Source organism: Lissotriton helveticus, chromosome 11, assembly GCF_964261635.1.
Source record: "Lissotriton helveticus chromosome 11, aLisHel1.1, whole genome shotgun sequence".
Lineage (NCBI taxonomy): Eukaryota > Metazoa > Chordata > Amphibia > Caudata > Salamandridae > Lissotriton > Lissotriton helveticus.
Window position 1 is genome coordinate 915,561,682 of NC_136072.1, and position 21,803 is coordinate 915,583,484.

A 21,803-nucleotide genomic window follows, 5' to 3' on the forward strand; every position below is an offset into this window, starting at 1 on the left:
GCCTAGAGAAGGGGCACATAAAAATATACACTTTTGAGAAATATTTGAATAATATTTCGAACAGTAAATAATCCACACCTACAATACTACCAAGAGTACATCTATGCTTTCACTCCACTGTTGAAGATTGCATTAAAATAGATCTACTTCCAGGAGGCGCAGAATTATAGGTCAGCTTAAACAATTAAACTCCTGGTACTGACCCCAAAGCCTTAACATGCCCTTCATGCAGCACTCACCTGCGAAGTCCAGTCCCTTGTCCACATGTTTGACGCGATAGTGAGCTCGCAGGATGACCGGGTCCTGGTAGGCCTCAAAGACGCGGCAGAAGGGACAGTGCATGTGTTGACCCTTGGCATTGGAGCCACAGTGCTCATCCTGGCACAACGCGGGGTTGTAGGTGTGCTCTGTCCCTTTAATGCGCACAGATGGGTGAGCCTAAGAGAAGGTACATGTAGCACGGTCAAGAGGGCACAGCATAAACCATGACAAAGAACAAGAGATCATTTAAAGTATCCAAGTGCCTCCTTGAGAACTTAAAAGAGCATACACACTCTACCACACCTGTGTACCGAGGACTCAGTAAATAGGGAATAAGCCATCTTAGAATGGTAATAGAGGTTTGCAGAGTTGAATCCCATGTTGGCAATTTTTGTTCAAGGAGAGTGAATGTGATTAAAAAGAGTGTGACATCCTTTAAATAAAATCAAGTTGACAAGGTATGTATTTGTAGGGGTTTTATTTTGACCACAACGTTTTGTGAAGTAAAGGAAAACAAAGTTGGTCAAGACAGGCAAAGGTGCCTCACACCAACAGACTAATGTACACTGTAGTATTTTTTCAAGGAATTAAACTTTGAATGTACACCCTGTTGCCATTAGGTGCCTGAAAATTTGATCTAATACAAGACATTGGAGAGTTTATCAAGAAGCAAATCAAGGTAGTCCATTAGATGAGGACACGGTTTGCCAAAGTTGGCTAAGCCCAATTGCATAGGAAGCAGGTTCTTGGTAGTATCCTAATTTGTTTCTGTTCTCATTTTTCATACAATACCATATAACGGCTAACTGGTTTTCATCGCTGGAATTTCTCAATGTTTGGAAAGTGATGGAATCTAACAATACAGGTGGTTATCTTGTCGAAGGTACAGCAGACAGTGAATATTTTAAGGTGGGTAAAAAATACAGTAAGTGAGATGGAGTTTCCTCAGGAGTTCAATCACTGGAGAGGAAAATGTTACATTTTTCCACGAGATTTGGGTAAGGTTGGGATTGCCCAAATCCTATGTATCAGTAGTGGACAATTCCAACATTCATACATGAATGCTTACAAAATTAGAATCAGTCTTCTGAAAGTGTCAGTCATAGGGACTGAAGTTCTTCTGGGACTGTATCCTTTTGTTTATCACCATCGATGCTCATGACGAGCTGAGCTCGTCATGAGGCACGGCGCTCCGGTGCTCATGACGAGCTCAGCTCGTCATGAGCCGTGGAACGCTCGCATGCGGGGATAATTCCCCTGCTGTGCTGAGCGTTCCACGGTAACGGGTGTGCTCATGACGAGCTGAGCTCGTCATGACCACACGAGCGCTGTGCCTCATGACGAGCTGAGCTCGTCATGTAATATAATGTAAACGTAAATGTAATGTAAATGTAATGTAATTTGTACTTGTAAAGCGCACTAATACCCATGGGTGTCCTGGCGCTGTAACGCATACCGCTGTGGAACCCTTCCTGGCTTTTCCCAGTGAAATGTCCACTCCTGGGCACCCCCAAGGTGAAGCCAGGCATCCCATCGCTGTTGGGGACGTTGTGGAGATTAAGCAAGCTATTGCCCAGAGTTGCAGAGTGGGACCCATGATTAGAATAGGCACCGAGGCGAGAATTATCAGGTCCGAGAAAATTGAGCCCAAGACCCGCCGAGGCGGGAATTGAACCATGGTCCCGGACCAGACCTCTGCATCAGGGTCTGCCGCTCTAACCATTGAGCCACACTTCTCCACGTCATGAGCATGGGGGCGCTGCGCCCGCCCCCGCCCCCCTGCACAGCGGGGGAATTACCCCCGCACGGAAGGGGTTATAGTTTGACGCAGTTGGGGGGTCATTACAATGACGGCGAGACAGCCACAGACACCCTGTTGGTGGCGGTCTCACCGCCATCAGAAGGCCATTCCCCACCCGCCACATTACGATGGCTGGCGGTTCCCTGGCGGTCGGAAAACTTCGCACGCCACGCATACAACGGGCTCCTCGAGCGGAGGGCCTCCCAATCCCTGCAATGGTGACAATGCCTGCCAGGGAACGCAGTAGGGATAAGGATGTCCCTCTCCGCCAGCCTTTCCATGGCCGTTCAGCTGCCATGAAAAGGCTGGTGGGGATGGTCATTGGGGGCCCGTAGCAGGCCCCCTTTCCCTCGGCACATTTGTTTGTGTGTTGGTACCCCCCTACATATCCCTGAATTTAGTGGCAGGCACCGCATGGTGCCTGACACGTACTACGGGGATATGTAAAACCTCCCTGTTTGACATAGTAGCGGGTGCCGCAGCCAGCAGCACCGGCCGCAATGTAAAAGGAGGCCAATGCAACCGCCACGGTGGTGGTTGCATCATAATTTGACCTGGGGACGGCCGCCTTGTAGGCGGGCGGTCCCAATCCCTAATACAATTGCGGACAGACTGAAGTCCATCCGCCATCATAATCAGCCCCTCGGTTCTGTGTTTCACCATCTGACATTACTTGGAGCAGACAGTGAACAGGGCTTCACCCTCTGACCATGCATAGGAGCAGGGCTGGTGGCTGTGAGGCCTTCAAGTGCGAAACCTAGAGCAGTAAAGCCCTTATCATCAGTATCCTGTGATGTAATTTACCACTAATTTCCCAGGGAGATCAATGCTATGGCACTCTAACTGAATGCTTAGCTTTAGGATGTCCAGCTAGCACTATACCTTCAAAGGGGAAAAGGACATGTATTTACAAGTAAGTAAAAAACAGAGCAATTAAAATTGAGATTCAAATACAGAAAAATGAATAACACCTTCTGCAGCCAAAATACAACTCAAAGGTACCAGATATATGGTTTGGAAGACGAAATATTGTCTTTTAAAAATATCCTGACACAGGAATTTCAAGAAAATAATATTGTGGAACAGATTATTGTTGAAAATGATAGCATTATATGTAATGTATTTCAAATATTAAAGTTGAACATAATAATACATTCAAAAACAGTTTGATTAATAATGTTAAATAAAAAATGTGTATACATACTTTACAAAATATACAAATATATATATTTTTTAAATACATTAAAGTTATTGGAAATAATTTAAATATTAAAATCAACACATATATGTGTAAGAAATATACAATAAATGTGATAAAAAAACATTAATACCAAAAAACTAAACACAAATACAATTTAAATAAAAAATATAAAATATGTATATTCATAAATAATTTATAATTAAAAAAAATTATAAAAAAACCAACACTCCAAAATAAACAATAGTAGCGAAAGAGTTGGCCTTTGAAGGAGTCAGATTTACTATTCTAACTTCAATGTATGTAAAAATAGGGAAAGTATTGGACTTTGGATTGGTTAGATTTACTATTTGCACTCAAACCTAAGCAACAATAGGGAAATAGGGAAATATGGTTAGACTTTAGCGGGATTAGTTTTACTATTCCTGTTTCCAGTCAAACCAACAATGGTGAACGTTTTGGACATTGGAGGGGTTAGGTTTCCTATTCCCACTTCTATCTGAACAAGAGTAGGGAAAGTGCTGCACTTCAGAAGGGTTAAATATACATTCCAATTCCTACACTTAAACAAAGAAAAATTAATACATTGCAAAATAAAAATGTTTAAACAGATTTAATATGAAATATATATTCATTATAGATAACTACAATTTAAGAGGAAGAAATACAAATTTCATATTAGAAAAGTACATATAAGAAATAAACATATAATAAATACATTGATTTCCCTTGATAATAACAAAAAACCATTTTTTTAACGTGAAACATTATTAATGTTAATATTAAATTAATCATCGAATAAAACAATTACATTTAAAACAAATAAATATAAAACTCTTGCACAACTTCATAATTGTGTATAAATAGACATACACAGTGTAAAAATAAACTGATCAAGGTACTTACAGTAAATTAAAAACAAATAATTAAAATAACAATCAATAAAATCGTTTGCATAATTATTAAATAATTGAATTAACATAAAAATCATTAAAAATAAACAATAATGTATATGTGAAATAATTTACTTCCATAATCCCATAGAAACCCAACAATTAAAATTGACAAATTCAATACAAAATATTTACATTAAAAATTACAAACTATACTAAAATTATTAAAATAATAATCTATTAAATCATTTACATAATTACCAAACATTTAACTTACAAAGGTAATTAAAAGTAATAATTTATATTTTAAATAACAGCCCAGCCTAATCCCCTACGACCCAACAACCTGCTACAAAATTTAAAATGACTAAATACATAAAAAATAAAAAATCACATAACAAAGTGCAAATAAAGTGAAAGAAATGAAAAACAAATATTGGCAAAGTACTAATACATAATAATATAATAATTGATATATAGTAAGTTAAAGAACAATATTGCATACAACTATGTTAAAGACAACTTTACTCTGTAAAATGATATTTTAAAAAACGATATTCTATACCTAAAAAATCAATATTCTTACCTTCTATATTCTGTCCCACAATTGTTTTGACATGATATTCTTGTATCACAATATTTTTTCTCCAATATTTTGGTGAAATACCAGATATGTGACTAATGTTATCCTATGCAGCTGTCCTTAGGTCGACTTGAAAAACTCATCAGTTCTTCTACAACAATGTTTACAGTCTTTAAAGTTCAAGTTAACACAGCTAAGGTGCAATCCAGGCACACAATATACAATGTAGCACATCCCCTAGGAAGAAGCCCTGCATTCATCTTATTTGAATAGTAAAGTAGCCCTGCAGTCACTATGTTCATCTAGTAAAGTAGCTGTGTAGTTGCTGTATTTGCCTAGTAAGGTTGTGCCCCTGAAGTCACTGTATTTGCCTAGTAAGAGAGCCTTGCAATAATCTTATTACCGTAGTAAAAAAGCCATATACACCAACTAAGTACGTATACAGTCACACACTGCAATAAATCTCATCACACCATATATTTTCCATCTGTAAGGAGCTTAGTAGGTAATGTATTGCAGAAACAAGCGTATTCCTGACCGTAGCACAAGTGGCTTCAATCAAAGCTGAACTACTGAAGTCACATCGCAATACTCATACAATCAGTTGCCCAACCATCTAGCCGAAACACTAACTACACATTCTACACAACACATCTCGCTCATCCTTTCAAGACAATAAAAATAAGGAAATGAAATGTCACTAACTGGTTATAATAAACTATGAATACATTTCAAAATCATTGTTCCGTCTGGATCATGCACACACACTGACCACTGCACACATGCCCATTCAGTACATTAGGTGATCCATTTTCATTCCGCCTTGGACACTGAAGTCAGCACCACAAATATTCTCCCTTGTGCCTTTAAGTCCTCCATTCATTCCTTTACTTCTCCTAGTATATTGTTCTCTTCAGTTTGGACACATTTTAACTAAACCATCCATAGTCTTACAGACTATGACTATAATCCATAATGGGCGGGCGGTGTCGCGGCAGTCTCACGGCAGTGGCTGTTTAAGGCTCATAGGAGAACCTTAACAGCAGACTGCCACCTTGACAGCGCCTGCAGCATGTTCCTACACGGTGTGGCATGCACCATGCTGTGCATGCCATAACATGCAGGAACGGGGTGCAATTCCAGGGGGGAGCTCAACATGTGCTCCCCTGCATGCACCCCCAGAAGCAGCAGGGGCCCCATTACTTCCATGTCCACCACCCTTATCATGGCGGGCTCACCGCCATTAAAAGAGTGGTGGAAAGGAAAGTTGGAATCGGCACCCCATGCATATTCCTGCCCCTGTCCGCACTGCTGCGGGAACCAGACGGAGGCAGCTGTTTGACCACCACACTCCCAATAGGGAGGTGGTGGTGGTTGGACCGGCACCACGAGTATGGATGTCCTTGGACCGCCATACTCGTAATACGGCCCTTACTCTCTATATGAGAATGGTCTTGACAATGATTAATTTAAGCAAAAAAAATCCTTGATATTAGCATTAATGGACCTGTTTCATTTATATTTGTCTAGCATCGAAGACCACCCTTACAATTTCCCTTCACAAAAATGAGACTTTTTTTCACTAACGTAAAGAGTACATCTAACCTACTGTACACAATGGGTTCTCCTTCGGCCAGTTTGTGATTAGACCCATAGTTTAGTATACTTTTCTTGGGCATGGTTAATTTTATCTAATAGGTTGTTTTCCACTGTGCTCCAAATTTTTGCATCCAAGCCTGACACAACATAGTCCAGCAACATGAACAGAGCCATGCAGATACGTACACAAACAACAACTTTATTTGTAATCTTCCACACTCATTTTAAACCTTTCAAAAGAGACGTGGTTGTGTCACTCTGCATGTAGACCTTTTAACTATTGATAATATAGGATGTACGTTGTTACAACGCAGGCTTTTACTACGCATGCCTTTACAACGCAGGTTTTTCAACGCAAGTCGTTACAATGACTTGCGTTGGGGGGTGCTGGATAGTGAATAGTTTAATTTACTATTCCAACTCCAGTCCCCGTGGATAGTAGGGAAGGTGTTGGATAGTAAATTAAACTATTACCCATCCTAGAGCGCCCCCCAGCGCAATTCGTTGTAATGACTTGCGTTGAAAAACCTGCGTTGTAAAGGCACTGCGTGGTAAAAGTTGCGTCGTAAAGGATGTTTCCCAATAATATAAGCAAATTCATTACGGTCTGTATACTCCTTAAAAAATCCAAATGTTATTCTTATGCCAAATGAACTCCATTATCATTTACCTATTGTTCACAATGCCTTTCCTTGTGAACAAATTCCCTTCAAAAGATCCTTTCCTATCACGATAGTAACCTGTTCCACTAATCTCACGTTGAATCCCAGACTGCGGTAATCTACAAAATATCAAATTTAAGAGTACTTTGGTGCAACATCTAGAGTCACACAGGCCCTGCCTGCTACTTCCAGACACATTTCCCACAACTGCCTTTCGAGAGAAACAGGAGTCATATTTGATTCCGGCAGAACATGCCTTGTCAGATACAGCACATGGAGTGCAAGCTTCCGGACCTCAGGCCATCGAACGCGCATTCTATGTACCATAGGATAATCACACATGAACTCTGTTGCTTTGTTATATGCCAGCATCTTTTTTTCTACCCACATCAGCCATCCTTATTAACTGCTGGTCTATACTAGCGCCGGGAAACCCTTTGTGGGTAGCTGATGCGCGCTATAAATGCAATAAATAAATAAATAAATACTAGTACACAAAGTAGCCAATGAGGCTACTGGATGGGGCTTTTACTTAGGGGACGTGACTGGAATGAGAGGAAATTGACTATTCAATTTTTACACTTCCTCACTACTCCACTAGAAAGCAGAGTTAGAATGTGACTGTAACTCGCAGAACATACACAAGTCAGTAATCTCTGAAACCACTTGGCAATTCTTGGAATACATCTTTCGTACATTTAGGGCCTCATTCTGAGTGACCTGTTAATTCCAGTTACCAGACCCATAGGAATTAAGAATTCAGCAGGAACACACTTCTGCTCAGTGGTATGCAACCCGGAGATTTCACCTACTTCAAGCAGGCAAAGTCTATAAGTGGAATACTGGAGCAAAAATGCAGGAATTGCCATGCTAAGAAAGATTTTCACTGTATTTCCCTAAATTCATAATCCCCATTATCCTCCAGCCCCCTAGAATTACCGGGACCCCTGATAATGGTAAATAAAACGAAAAACATGAAATAACAGAGATATTTACAGGCTCATAATGAGGGCCTTAGTTGTAAACACATCTGCGGAAGGTGCTTGGTTTGTGCTCATGATATAGTCTCCTATAGAAATGCTTGAATCCCTAGGAGTGCACCATGGAATATTTTCCAAATACTGAATATTTCCATGCAGTATCTTTGTGTGCAGACATAAAATGTTGGCCTTTCTGATTTCTAAGTGAGTACCTCTGTGGCATGAGAATCCTGGATATAAACACAATATTGAAGTGTGAATGGATGACTCATAAAAAATAGTTCTGTAAAAACAGTAAAAAAATTGGAAAACCATTACGTAGTCTACCGTACTTTCAACGACGTATAAGCCACATTTAAATATATGTCAACAAAAGAGATTGAAAGGTTCTTGATGAACTGTCAAAGAAGGAGTTCTGTCCTTTGTCCTGCTTGTAAATATGTGTGATGCATTAGTGTCCAATTAAACTACTGATTTTGTAATACTTTACATACAATAAAAGGATATGTCAAAGATTTGCATAATCGGTGGAAGGATGAGGAGCACACATGCATGGCCTTGTGGCTTGGGTGGAGTGGTCTCCTTTGCAATTTATGACTTCAAAAGACGAGAACTAAGGGCAGTCCAGCTAGCCTTCACTTTCTTCCTTCCATTGATCTACTCAAAATATATCTTTTTTAGGATGCACAACACTAGGGCAAGGGATTACTACAACAAGTGTGGAGGATTCACATCCAGGTTCCTATAGAGACAAGCAGAGACAATCTAATGCTGGTATCTGGCAAGGTACATCACTTTAACAGTGGTTCTCTCATAGTTCATTAGAGCAGGATGGCACAGAAGCTTTTCAAATGGAAGAACACCAAACCAATGTGTTTAGTCCTCCATCTTTGAAGGCTGGAGAATGCCACGTGTTAATACGTTTATCATTGTATCAAATGCACATCTCAAGGGGAATACTATTGTGATAAAGTGGTTAAAGATAATTACATACAGTATTCTTCCAATCTAACCTGATGGTGATTATTTGTGAGAACGAGCAAGCGCAACAATGGTATCTGGACCAGCTTCACCTGTCATTAGGGCCACTAAGACTGCAGACCAGGCCTTCCCACCAACATATCCCACCTTGAGAGCTGTGTTGATAATGCCAGCTCTAAATTGGAGAGCTGGATCACTGATGCCTTAGATCAAATAGCCTGTTTGGCTAACCGGACTTCTCGAAGACACAAACCATCAGCCAAGTGGTTTAATGACCAACTCCTAGCACTCAAAAAGAACTGCAAGCACCTGGAGTGTCTTTATTGCAGAACGAATGAGACTATAAGTAAAACTAATTACCTGACTGCCCTCAAATTGTACCATTGCCGTATTAGACAATCCAGACTATTACACTAATAAAATTCAATCTGCCTAGATCTCCTCGCGAGAAGGCTTTGCCATCGTGAAGTCTCTCTCCTCAGTGTCTCGAGTCTTAGAGTCCACCTCGCCATCAGAGGATGGCTGTAGCACCTTAGCCAGTTTTTTTTCAGATACGGTGGCAAATATATGCCTCCTTTCCAGCGAAGTCTAGAGATGCTCCCTTAATACTTGGTTTGAATTGTTAGATGACTGCTTGAGGCTGCTACACTTCAAGCCTATTGAGCACAGCACAGAGTCTGCCCTCCATTCGGCAAATTCTAGATGGCGGTGACACTGCAGCAATGCAAATGTTGGATCTCAGTACGGCATTTACACTGTGTCCCACAACCTCTTGATCGAGCATTTGTGGAGCTGCGGTGTCGGCCACAAAGCCCTGTAGTGGGTAGTCTCCTTTTTGCAGGAGCGCACCTTCCTGGAGTTTCAAAATCCTTCCACTCTCACGTGCTCCTATTGCAGCAGGAGGTGCCACAGGGCTCCTCCTTGAGCCAAACTGTATTTAACTCATAAATGCACCCCCTGGCTGAGGCCATCAAACAACGTGGATTCAATATCATCACATATGCAGATGACACTCATCTCATCATCACCCTGCCACAGATCTCCGTCAACATGGCAACCTCTCTAAGGACCTGTCTTGCGGAGGTCTCCTTGTGGATGGACCTGAACTGTCTCAAGTTGAACGCAGGGAAGACTAAGGTTCTCTTCTTGGGCAAACAACCTTCTATCTGGACTATTGCCTGTTGGCCTGATACCCTCAGCCCTTTACTTCCTCCCAAGCACAGGGTTAAAAACCTGGGCATTTGGTTTGACAAGAAGCTTACATTTGACAGCCAAATCACTGCTCTGGCAGGGATATGCTTCGGAATCTAAAGACCCTCAAAAACGTCTGCTTCCTGCCAGAATCTACAATAAAAGCAGTAGTCAAGGTACTGGCTAAAGCCAGGCTGGACTATTCAATGTCCTGTATCTTGGGGTGTCATAGCACCGGCTAAAGACACTTCAGCGAGTGCAGAATGCGGCGGCTCTCCTTCTGTTGGATCTCTCCAGATGGGCTTCTATGGAAGCCGCGAGCTCCACGCTGCACTGATTTCCTCTGAAGCAGAGACTTTCCTTCAAAGCCTTGTGCTACTTCCACAAGGCCTTTGCGAGCAAGGATCCGTGGTACCTGCATTCCTTTATCAAGAGGCTCTCTAGGAGCCTCAGATCCTCTGGGGCCTTGCTGGCTAGCATCCCCAAAGTGAATAGAGTGCGCATTGGGGGCAGCTCATTCTGCTACCTAGCGCCAACACACTGGAACTCTCTTCCTCTCTCAGTTCGTCATGCCCCATCGGTATCACTCTTCCGTAAAAAACCCGAAAAAGTTGGTTATTCAGATCGGGCTGATTTTACGATAACTCGTACTGCACTGGACCTCCAGGAGCTGGCCTTTAGCCCTGGGACACTTCGGTAGAGGTAGCCATGCACTCGACTAGTCGCACTATTACTATTATATGAGGCGAGAGCCTCTATCCCAGCACACCATTTGTTTCCATGTGTGCTGATATCGACGGGGGTGGCAAGCAACTGCACACAATTTATGTGTCACCTGTAGTGAGTACATCTATAATGGTTGGCCCTGGCTTCAAGATCAGAGGTTTTGGAACTTGAAATGTGTACATTATCTGCTTTACTGAGAAACGTAAGACATATAAAAATAAAACACTAGCTTTTGCTTAGTATTACAGTACAGAGTACATTGCCACGTGTGCATCATAACCAGTAGTGCCATAGTGTAATAAAAACGAAAAGTGGTGATGTGTGCTTTGTTTGTGCAAACGTGCTGCTTGATCTGAACATAAAACGGAATATACTCCTGTGATAATGCTAATTTTGCTCTCTGGCGCCATGTTCTTCTCTGTTCAGTGCTTAATTTGTAAAAGAGTAAGTACTGGTGCCCAAAGTTCTGCTCGAAGCCCACGGCCAGCACTACTGAATGGCAGAGTTGCCGAATACTAATGCTAATTACAGTGCTTAATTTGTAAAATATGAAGTGCAGGTGCTCAAATTTTTTTAGGAGGTCACACCCACTTCCCTCAGCTCCACCCACTTACTCTAGATGCCCCACCCACATCCTCAACGGGCACTTCTGACTCATGTACCAGAAAATTAGCACATGGTAGCAAAGGTTCATTTAGTGGACCCTGGACAGATGCAATATGGGAGCTTCACTGCAAGATGGTGGCTGAAGTGAAGCAGCATGACAGTTACAAGTACTGGGTGCTCTACAGTCCCTATCACAAAGGAATGTTAAGAGAGACAATGTTGAAAAGGAGCTGCCTTTTAACTTTTTTAGGTCAGGATTACATGCTATCCCCACTTGAAAGGGCGATCTCTTTGTTTCACAGAATGTCAGCACTTCATGTAGATCTCCATTGAGGTTTGAAGTTTCCAAATTGCCCAATCAGTGTCCCGCCCAGCAGCAACACTGAACAAAGGGCAGCAAAAACAGTAACATAGCTGCCAAGGTTTCAGATTGCTTATGTGTGACATTTTCATGGTTTAGTGTACTTATGAGTGACATTCAAGACCAAATGTGTGACACTTAAAGTGACACTCTCGCACAAGCAAAATCAAGCAATGGAAATAAGATACATATCAGAAATAACACCCATTTGGGCAACAAGAAACTCTAAATATATCTTAAAGCTGTTGCAAAGCAGCTAAAATGGAAGGGCACTAACTTATTCGATTGTGATAAAAGCAGTAACCCATGAAATTATCCATATTAGTTAGTGGTACACTTTCTTTGCAGCAGGCATATTAACCCTCTGTGCTGCTTTATGAGGAGTCAAACTGCCAGTGGACAAAACTCTGATTTCTTTCCAACAGGCACATTTATCATCAGTTATCTTTGACATGTTTATTGTTGCCTTGAAAATAGACACATAAGTAACTATGCAGCAGGTGCTTTTAAACCCATATATTGTAAGCACAGCACCTCACCCCAGCTCAGCGTCCGGTGGGGCTGAACACCAAGCAATAAAAGGATTTCTGTGACAAAAGCAGTAACCCATTGAGCTATCCACATTATATGCATAGTACACGTTCTTTGCAGCACCTACATTAATCCTCTGAGCTACTTTATGGCAACTGCTACTAGACAAAAGCGAGAACATGAATCATGAGTTTCCTTTCACTTACCAACTCCCTCAACAAAGGCAGTGCTTTGAAAAATAATTACTGCATCATACTGATGCTATCCAAGCAGCAGTCTGTGGAATCGCACATGCTCACAGCCGACAGATGCTCAGGCCAATTGCTGATGAAGATAGGAGCGTTCAGTTGCAGATTCTCATCTCTGTCTGAAGTACTGTAGAAGTTATCCTGAGAGCTTGTGTCTTTGCACACTGGAGTTCAGGGCAGGCCCGTGCCCTGTGCCTTTTAAAGATACAGCAAGCTCTCACCGACCACTGGACACAAACAGGTGACCTTCCACACACACACACACAAACAGGGCAGCACATGTCGAGAAGGCCATAAATTAAGTTGTCCACTGGCATTCCGGCATGGGGGACTTGGCAGTTGCAATTTTTTCCCGAGGGCACGCAGTATTTAAATAAAAACATCCTGCTGAACCATATCCTTATATCAAGCGGGAAGAAGGCAGATGGCTGCGGTGGTGCTGCACGCCCACGAATGCACCGAATGGACCCTGGATACGCCAGAGCTCCACTCTGGTGGCGCCGCCGCACAAGAGATAACAATAACTCACAGATTTGGCCATAGAATCCTCTGCTCATCATTGGTACCAGAATAAAAACAACAGGCAAATTAAGGCGCTGAGGGTGCTGAAAGAATTATCAGGAGAGGTTCATCTCTATAGGCAGCATTTCAAGTGCAGAGCTCTAGCTGGCTTAACCTCGTCTCAAAACCGGGACATGTATTTAATTTGGAGAAAGCTATCTGGACACCCGGATATATGTCCAAAAACCAGGACTGTCCATGCAAATGCGGGATCCCTGTTTCAATCACCTCCCTTCTACTACCCAGCTTCGGCTAGCACCTCCCAGTTGTAAACCATTCCTTGATGGTTAGCAGAGCTGAGAACCAAGTAAAAAGTAAAACATCTTTACCACGTCTTGTTCTTGAGAATTCTTACAGTGTGCACGATAGCACGCCGAGGCCCACCTGGCTCTGGCATGCCGACTCTGTAGTGCTAGGATAATAATAAACTGTGAAATTCTCGGGAACGAGCCAGGCTGTGCTCCCCAACTTCGACAGACCCCCTCTCTGCCTCACCCGGCAGGACATTTGTACCACTACTGCAGGTTTTTTTTGTATTTGTAAAGAACAAAATTAATATTCTCGAGGTTACACACACTAACCTTTCTTATGGTCGGTTCCAGGAGCGGGACTCGGACATGAATTTCTCTAGTTTGCCACAATTCCACGCAGAGGTCACCACAGAGAGCCATTAAAATACAGCTCAGCTCTCTGTTTCCACTCCCCCACAGATTTTATGAGCGTGCCCGGCCTGAAAACGAAACCGAATCCTGCCCTGGGCCTGCATCCTCTACTGATTACAGGCAGCCCACAACTGCGTAACAAATAGCCAGTGACTGAGTGCACACTAAACATGATCGTGCATCCCATCGATTCGTGATGATCAAACTAGCCTTAGCCAGGGCATCAGAAACAAAACAACATTTAAGCAGTGTGACCGTCACGTCGAACATAAAAAAATTAATCTATTCTGTAGGCCTCACCTGCGCAGATTATTTTGTTAATTCATGATGTCTGCTGGCCAGGCCTACGCCACCTATCATTCCCAGCCTCCGTCCAGGCCAATCTTCATGTGATAATAAATGTATGTGTAATGTAATGATAACCCAACTACAATGATAATTAATTAATTTAAAAAAAACGTAATCCTGCGCCTGCGGCCCCCGCCGCCCCCAGGCCCTGCCAGCCCTGCCTGCCTCGCCTCGCCTCACCTCACCTGCTGCCTGCCTGCCTTATTTCGGAAATTCGGCCGGCGCCGGCCTACCCCCAGGGCCCAGGCCATCTTGTCCAGGCGCTGCTGTAGCAGTGGTAGGTAGACCAATCAGGAATGATTTAAAAAACCTGACTGGTCTGGCCACCAGCAGTAAATTCATCACGTTGACGCCACTGCCAGGCCCCCTGCCCTGCCTCGCTCGCACCTCGCCCTCACCTGCTGAGCACTCGCCGCTCCCAACTCCGAGTCGAGTCCACCAGCAACTTTGGGCGGGCGAGGGAAGAGGTGCGGGTATGCTGGGGCGGGCAGAGAAAATGCGCGTGCAATGCATTCAATTGCATGCAATCTGCGCACTCGTCGCTTCCTCTGGCGCGCACAGCTCCAACCCCCGCCCAGTGCCTGCCCCTGGCCCCTGCAACAAGTAACAAAAGTTACAAAACAACAAGTCCCGGACTCCCGTCCACTGGGGCCCTGATCCGCGCCACGGCCGGGAAGTGGAATTCTTAAAGAGAGTAAGTTAACTGGTGGGACCCGGAGCAGAGAGCAGGGCAGCTCAGCTGTATGCATCATCGACGTCGACGACCTGGTCAGTCAGAGTCGGTAAGTTGGCAACAGTGACAGCAGTAACACAGCAGCGCCACACAGCCACACTCTGTGTGTGCCTGCCAGAGTCACCACCAGTCAGTGCGCAGACAGAGACACGCACGACTTTAAAAAATCAAAATAAGGCAGGAGAACAGGTGCACTTAATGCCGAGTGATAGACCCGGCCCCCATAATTAAGTGCCGGTGCTGAGCACCGGCAAGCTCCGGCTCAAATTAAGCCCTGGCTAATTAGCCTTGATTTTACCTCATGCCTCTTTCATCCTCCATCAGACACGCTCTTTCTCTTTATCTCACTCTTTCAGGTTCTTAGTGCCCACACCGTCATTCGCTCCCCCCTGCATTTTATACACTTGCCCATATAATGATTACACAGGACACATTGTTATGGGTGAGAACTGCTGCAGGTTTATTTTCATACAACAAAAGTATGACTTTTTTGTGGGTTATCTTACGGACGATCCAGGGCAGGTAGCCCCTCGCTGCCCCGCCCGCCTTAAGAGCCATCCAGCATGGTGGGTCGATGCCCGGACAGTGCAGCCTTTGCTGATCCCCTTATGGATCACGTGATCAAGTCTTATACTCCCGCCCCCCCCTTTCAGGGCGGAGAGTGGTGTGGCACAAGGACCCCCAAACGCCCGAAGGACTAACGGGGCGCGCCGTCTCGGTTTTCCCGGAACCTCCCTGCTGCTCCAGGTCTTTGGCTCAGGCACCCTTACTGTGCCAGGCAGAGGTACCCTTACTGTACCCGTCTGTCGCAGAGGTACCCTTACTGTACCAGTCTGCCTCCAGATCGCCCTGTAACTCCGCCACAGCTCTGGCGGAGGCTACCGTCGATGACAGAGCCCCCCACCTCAGAGTTCCCTACTACCTCTAGCCGCTTCTAGTGCCTCCCGTACGTCAAGGAGAAACATATCCTTCCTGACTTAGCCTCCTTGACCAGACACTTAGCACTTTATGTCCAAGTTATCCTTGGCGCCCCGTCAAGGGGTCACAACAGGAATGAAGGAATAATGCACTGTGTCCCCCTAAGTCGTTGGACATTACGTGGGGTGCAACCTACCGATGGCCGGACCTTGTTATACACCTGTGACCCAGGTTACTTATCCCAGTACTGGTATCGACTACTAGATAGTGGGTCACATGTCTAGCTATAGGCTTCCAGGATCCGCTGGGGTCCCGTCATGTCCCTGCCATCAGCCCTGGCCCGTCCCATAAGACACCTAAGCGCCTGCTATCCCCCAATGCTTGATGATAGGGTAATGGGCCAAGTAATGAATATACGCAATATCGTCAAACTTTAACTGTGGCCTGGGTGAAATATTCCTCGTGCCATGTAAATTTGTACTGCATATGGTAATTCTGGCACAATAAGGGCTAGTGCAATACCCACCATTCTTCAAGCGCTGCTCCTAAAAAGCTATGTAAGGATGCAACATTGCATCATTGAAAGTTGACTCTTTCTCGTGCATAACTGTAAGGTGGAGGAAGTACCTTAACTGCAAGGGGGGTGGAAGTACCTTTATCACACTAAGTACCCAAAGCAGCCAATGGATAATGTTGACCAATGTGTGACTTTTTCATACTCTGGCAAACAAGGATCTCCGCAGATGCCACCCCTCCCGCTCTGAACCACAAACTCATGGGGGATCATCTGGCCACCAGCTATTCCGTGGCCTCTCCTACTGCCCCTTTGGCCCTGCAACCCCTGCAGCGCAGGACCGCCCACCGTTTTAAGAGGGCCTCACTTCAACCCTAAGCCTTAAATATCACTGAGGTAATGATTCACAGGGACCCCTCGTAAATTCTGCCAGAGAAACAAAGACTTGTGTTAAGCCACTGGCTCTAATGCACCTCCTTTTCTAATAATGTCTACTGATCCACTGCTTTGTAGTCAGCTTCATTCTATATAACTTCACATAGTATTTAGGGGGTTATGAGTCCTTTGCTCCAGATATTGGCTTTCGACCTCAGTCATAGTTTGTCTGTAGGCTTACCATTCTGTTTGTTATGCCGGGTATTGCCTGTATTGCAGAATTTCGCGTTATGTGAAGTGTGGAGAATTTTTTGTCATTTACAAAATGCAAAACTTTCCATAATTTCTGCTCACCTGCGGCTCATGTTAGTGGAAAAGAAAACGCCTCGTTAGAAGTACATTTTCACTTGGTACGAGATATTTACTCCTCAAACCTTTCCCATGCCCAAATACTTTTACTGAGTGCGTTATACACGCAAAGAGAAAAGCAGTTGGAATGCAACAGTAATTCACGTGATATATGTTCATTTTGGGAACGTCATGCGTATTCCGCAAAGCCCGTCATATTTTGCACACCTCTAGATATCGGGTTTCTTTGCAAACCAGGTAACACATATAGACTGCGCCGCCCGGGGTGCATTAGGTTGCCATAAACCCAGGACTGGAAAGGGCGTCCGTGATGACCTTGCGTGAATGAACAACATAATGGATGTCGATGTGCGATTTTAGTTTCTGCCCACTTTTGGGAACCCACGTCTTCAGCTCCTGACATTTCCTCTCTCCCCTGGATGTTTATTTTAACTCTATGAAATGGATTACGTACTAAGAATTCAAAATAGTTCTCTATAGTTCAAAGTATTTGGTTAGTGGGCTGCACCCCCTGGAGCTCTTATTATTATTATTATTATTATTATTATTATTATTTATTTTGTAGAGCGCGTAGTCACCCGGAGGTATCCCAGCGCTAACAGATCCTAACTCCTAAGTTCAGTGGGACAAGAGAGGGAAAGAAGGGAAGAGATTCACTGGGGAAAAAGGTGGGTTTTGAGCTGTTTCCTAAAGCGGAGATATTGAGGTTCAAGTCGCAGGGCCAGGGGAAGTGAGTTCCAGAGTCGTGCGGTATGGACTGAGAAACGTCTTCCTCCTGACCGGGCTTTCTTGAATCTGGGGGTAACAATGAGGTTTTCTGTGTTAGAACGGAGGGGTCTTAAGGGTTTGTAGGGTGTGACAAATTTCTTGAGAACAGGGGGGCCTTGATTTTGTCGTAGTTTGTGTGCTAGACACAGGGCCTTAAATTTGACCCGCTCTCTTATGGGGAGCCAGTGGAGGAGTTTTATGGCCGGTTTGGCCGAGGCTCTGGCAGGGGTGTCATGACAAGGCAATATCTAGAAAGTAGTTTGTTCTCATGTTTTCACAGCGTTTAAATATGCAAAGCGATTCCATGATTATCACCCTGTTCTGAACCAGCTCAGATGCAGCATGCGCTTCTTTGACCAAAGCCAGTTATCAGATCAAATTCCAAACAATTCACTAAATCTGGCGGATCATAGTTTTAAAGGGGGGGCTTGTTAATGTAATGATTAAATTGAAACCACCCCCTTAAGGATGTCTAGAGCTGGTCCACCAAGCGGAACCGTCTAATGGTTTTTTAATTAGAGGCTGCCGACGCCTGTGAATTTCCTTTGTGGATCAATTGGAGCAGGGGCGCAGTGCTAACATTTTGCGAGTCTCCTTTTCCGCAAGGACATTCTCCGATTTACAAGATTACAAGGGAAAATGTAGATATGAAACATATTTCGTTTGTAATCTCCATTAGCTGTTTCTAGCTGTTGGGGGATACCAAATATCCTCGCTAAGGCAGCGCGCAAAATTTGGCACAAATAACTAAGACTTTTCTTTATGTAAGTGTGGTTTGCATCGGACAATTCTATATTTTACGCACTTTCCAAAGTGTCATTCAATAAACTACACCATGCCTGCAGATAGTTTTCTACATATGCCTAAAATAGGCGGATAGATACCCGCCTCTCACGCTCCTCTGTGTCATGGCCCTGCAGCATGTATTAACGTTTGTCCAACACCACATTGCCTTTTGGGGCTGGTAGTTTTCTTATTAACTTTCTGACATATGGGCTTAAAATTCTACACGAAGGTGGCTGTTGGCACAAGACGAAATTTGGTGAAGGTGTCATATCTGAAATGGAGGCTCTTTGCAGCTAAGACAACTTGCATTCTAAGCCTCCAGCGCGTACAAGTTAGGGGTCTCAGCACGGTGTCAGGGAGTGGCCAGGCCGCCAAATACAGACCAAGTAAATGAAACAACACCAACACAAACGCACGTATGCGTGCACCCACACTCGTACACACGCAAATCCCTCAACTGAAGATGTGTCCAAAATTCTTGCTTCCGGCACCCTTATGGACGAGCCCAACATACACTCAAATGTAACCGGTCTATGTGGTGCTGAAGGAAAGATCTAATTTAGAGGCGAGAGACGTGAAAAGAAATACTGCTTTAGAATATAGCAGACACACACACCCTCTCCCCGAATTTTGCCAGGTTTTATGGGAGAAGTATGACATTCCCGTGCTATTTATCATCCTGAGTTGTTCATAATGCCCTGTTTGCCTCTGAACTGTGACTACTGGGAGGCGCACTGGGAGTGTATGCAGAGGCGAACACTATGCATATACAGAGTTATGGAATACGGCATCACTTGTCTAGTTTAACAATGCCAGACCCCAAATTAAATCCCAGTGAATATGAAAATTGAACATAACTCTCCAATATTTAGTCAAAGAAAAGTCAACCAACTGCGTGTATCGCTTTGACAAGGTCGGCAGGACAGTATCTCTGCACGGTAGGAAGGGGAGGGACAATTCTCCAGACCCAGATGAAGAAATTGTGAATTAGAGTTGGATATCAGGCACCCTTAACTCAAAAAGGGGGGGCCCATCGGGACAAACTGGAACAGAAGCACCTAGTAATAGCCCTAAAGTAGTTTCCAGGAATGCTGCTGGACTTTTGACTGATAGAATAAGCATGCATTTCAGTCTGGCTAACTAACGATTTTGTGGCAGAAAGGTATTTTGTTATAAGTTGTCCTGTAAAGCGTTCCAGGAGGCGGCATGCACAAAGGGAGTTGCAATGTTGCTAAGCAACAACTATCGCTGGACATTTAGTGAGTTTATACCTGACTCAAAATTAATTCAATGCCAGAAGAAATTATCATGTTTGAAAGGTTTTATCAGCTAACAACCAAATTGAGATGGTATCAAAATATTACGAACCGACTATCTTAAAAACTACCAGCATGAGCCCTTTTGCAACTAAAGATAACAAAGTGTTAAAATTAATTCAATGCCAGAAGAATTATCATGTTTGAAACGTTTTATCAGCTAACAACCAAACTGAGATGGCATCAAAATATTACGAACCGACTATCTTAAAAACTACCAGCATGAGCCCTTTTGCAACTAAAAGATAACAAAGTGTTAAGAATAAAATCTGCCAGAAAAGGGGGGAGCCATAGTTGTTTGAATACCCCATGAAGGAAATCTACAATTTTATGATCCTAATCACTACAGAAAACTTGACACGGCCACCTGCAGACAAATAATGGACGATCTTAAAGAGAGTTGCAATGTTGCTAAGCAACACTATAGCTGGACATTTAGTGAGTTCATAATTGACTCAAAATTAATTCAAGGTGTAGACATATCATATACGGGTTGTCCGTACAAGAAAATCTCTATGGTTATACGTTTATATATCCCCCTGCTATCTTTGTGCAACTAGAATTTTTCTTATTTCTCAAATTACGAAGGGAAAGGAATGTAAATCCATAGCACAAACACAGTCTAAAGGTATCGTAGCACTTTAAATGAGCACTAGTCTCATTGCACAAGTTCGGATTCATGCATCTGTTAAACACGGGGAAAATAAACAGGTCTTCCTTCGTTGGAAGTATTGCGGTATAAGGAATTCTCAACACTGAATGGAACAGAAACGATACTTCTGCATATTTCACACAAATCTTTCCCCAGCTGCTCAATCATCGACTGTTTTCGCCCTGTTCGCTACATTTGGTATGATCTCTGATATGAGCATTCATAATACCCATGTAGTGACTATAAAGCAAACTTATATCACATGAGGCGAAAGTGACAACCGTGAGTAAAGAAAACACATGGGTAGCCAGTGCTACACCGGAGGAAGAAATCGACATGTGCGCAGGCTACAAGGAAAATGAAACGGCGCACAGCAGCCTAGAACTCATGGTGGTCATGAACTGGGATTGCTCAGCCGAGTGTCTCGCGGCACCGAAATACACCCAAAAGGAAAGCACCTGTGGATAAATACTGCAACACATGGCACACACAAGCACAAAGCAACCAAATCCAAGGCATGTGCACTGCTAGGATCTAATTGAACTAAAATTGAACTATCTCCGCCCCAGCAACGCGCTACCTTCCCAAATGGTATACAACGTATAGCAGCATTGCTTAACAAGCATTTGCAATGCATAAGGTCTCGCATTAGGAAAGTTTGAGCTATTGGTATTGTAAATGACACATTTTTTATATATGTGTTGGTTTTGAAAATAGCAAAAATAATAGCTTTGTCATTTACAATGCCAATAGTTATAACTCGTGACACCTATAGCATTTGTAATGCAATATGTGTTGTATTCACGTGACTTAGATGTATTGATATTACAAATAACAATGGCTTTGAATTTTTTTAATAATTAATACTTAAATAAAAGTTATTGTAATTTATAATGGCAATAGCTTAAACTTTTGTAAATAACTTTTGTGAAGAATATGTTCAGTGTATTTTATTGTGACGAAAATCCAAGAACAGTAGTGAAATACTAACCTCTTTTTGTGACATTTGTAATAAAGCTTGAAACATTGAGAGAACATATTTGACCCAGTTGTTGTTGAATGGTTGCACAGATTGATGCTGTGGTGGCGCTGAGTGATGTTGTGGTGGCGACTAGTGATGCTGTGGCATTCAATGATCCTGTGGTAGCGCATAGTGATGTTGTTGTGCCCCTTAGTGATG

The 21,803-nt window shown here is 43.4% G+C and overlaps 1 protein-coding gene across 1 annotated transcript in view; it reads right to left on the reverse strand.

Moving 5' to 3' along the window:
• LOC144792263 (uncharacterized) overlaps positions 1–21,803 on the reverse strand; it is a 236,308-nt gene that overhangs the window by 135,649 nt on the left and 78,856 nt on the right. The window contains exon 2 of the mRNA XM_078667186.1: positions 240–438. Coding sequence (XP_078523312.1) covers positions 240–438 — 199 coding nt within the window. The remainder of the gene's footprint in view (positions 1–239; positions 439–21,803) is intronic.